General features: G+C 42.4%; 1 protein-coding gene across 1 annotated transcript in view; it reads left to right on the top strand.

The window, feature by feature from the left end:
- The window catches only part of LOC104513306 (BPI fold-containing family C protein-like), a 13,312-nt gene extending 11,645 nt beyond the window's left edge, over positions 1 to 1,667 (top strand). The window contains exons 14-15 of the mRNA XM_010156621.1: positions 201 to 277; positions 1,626 to 1,667. Coding sequence (XP_010154923.1) covers positions 201 to 277; positions 1,626 to 1,667 — 119 coding nt within the window. The remainder of the gene's footprint in view (positions 1 to 200; positions 278 to 1,625) is intronic.
- The last annotated feature ends 239 nt before the right edge of the window (positions 1,668 to 1,906 follow it).

Genomic DNA, 1,906 nt, shown 5'->3' with positions numbered 1-1,906 from the left:
GGCTGCAACACTTTTTCAAGAGAAAAGCATCTGTAATTCTTTCTCCCTGTTGGTAAATGAGCATCGTATCGACCTGCCAGGGTTGCTTGTGAAGATGGAGACAACCTAGAAATCTCTGGACAAACAGGGTTGTTGAAGGGCAGGTATTTTATTATCTTTCCAATGCATACCTAAATCATTGTGTTTGTCTGTTTTTTAAGCTAAACTGTCAAAAGGACTCCCTCTTCCCAATCTGGCCAATGTTACCTTGACAAGACCTCACGTTACAATTGTACAGGTGAGATTTTGACATTCTTATGAAAAGGTTATTCTTTTTCATCTCCTTTGTTTGGCCAGGCATTTACCTTCTATCTGTGCAAGAAACTTGCTGGATTTGAGCTAGTTAAGTACTAAAAAGCTCTGGGTTTAAAACGAGATCTGTAATAAAGGTAAAATCCTGTTAGAAACACATCTATCTTTGAGATTAAAAGCTAGAACTGCATCAGATGCATAACCACGGTGTGATCAAACACACAGCTGGCTCAGCCCTTCAAGTTGCAATGGAGTGTGAAAACAGGTTTAACATTTCCTTCAAGTTTGGCCGATCACATCAAATTAGGGTTATCACTATCAAGGCAGTCCTGTTAAATTCAACAGGAATAGTTGAAACATGAGAGGGATGTGAACTCAATTTTCTGCACCTAGGATGACTGGACTTTGTTAATAATTGGTGACAATTGCTTGAGGCTGTTAGTCAACAGTCAGAAAATATTCTTTGCCTTCGGGTTATTCTTCTTCATATCACACCGTATTCTGTGCCCCTCACAACATGACCCAGCCCTTAGTTTGAACACGCAGGATGTTGCAGGACAATCAGTCGCTACAAGGGCACTGCTGACTTCATTGTTGCCAATAACCTCATAGGCTAATTACCAATGAAGGATTTTAGTGGTTCTGTGGGGAACAGTCCCCACCTCACTTTCTCTAATCAGGCTCCTCATGAGTAAATAGGAATGAGAGAGGACACAGGAGAATTGCTAAACCCTACCAGTGTGAATGGGATTCCTATTTAAAGGCTCGCTATAGTCTCCAGTCCCAGCCTACTGGCTGTGGTCTATGGGCAGAAAGACATTCTTCCCACTTGTCATAGATGACCACATCAGACTGTGCCGGGCTGCTCTCTGCAGGTTCCTTGCTCTGTATGTGCTGACAGTGGGCGAAGCCTTAAGGATAAATTTAGAGCAGATGGGTAATTCTTAAGTGGCTCTGATTAGGTAAAACATAACCCCAGCTTTTGATGATTGTCCAGTTCCCTCAAGGTCCAGGTGAACTGTCCTGTGTAGGCTGTATGACCTCCAGGTGTCCCTTCTGTTCCTAGCGAGGTGCAGAGGGATAGCACCTGGGGAAACATGGGGCTCTTTTCAAAGTCCAAATGACAGAGTATAATAACTTGTTACTTCCAAGGCTCAGCTTTGGTCAGAAATCAGCACATTTTCTGACCTTTAATTCCAGGATCGAGTTGAAATTAAAAAAAAAAAAAAAAAACCAAAAAAAAAACCCAAACCCCACACATCAAAACCAACCAAACAGAAAACACCTTTATTTTGTAATCCACAGCACTTCAGTGACTGTTCTTCTCCCCACAGGGATACCTCTTGATTTCTACTGATGTCCACTACAGACACTAAAGAGAAGAGACACTGTTTGTTAAGTATGAACTTCAAATCAGTGACTGAAGGCTAAAAACTGTCCAGTTCTGCTGAAATGTGTAACTTGAGCTCTGAAAAGGGCAATGTCGTCCTGGCTGGGGGCAAGGGAGGATGTGGGGAGGCAAAGAAAGCTGATGGAATGGTTAGGTTGTACAGTGGTGGAGAACATATGACACATGCTTGACATTATTTATTCTCGAGTTGAACTGCTGCAAGTG

This window comes from Eurypyga helias, unplaced genomic scaffold (assembly GCF_000690775.1).
Source record: "Eurypyga helias isolate BGI_N326 unplaced genomic scaffold, ASM69077v1 scaffold8210, whole genome shotgun sequence".
Lineage (NCBI taxonomy): Eukaryota > Metazoa > Chordata > Aves > Eurypygiformes > Eurypygidae > Eurypyga > Eurypyga helias.
Note: the sequence above shows the minus strand (reverse complement) of the source record. Positions and strands in the feature narration are given on the sequence as shown.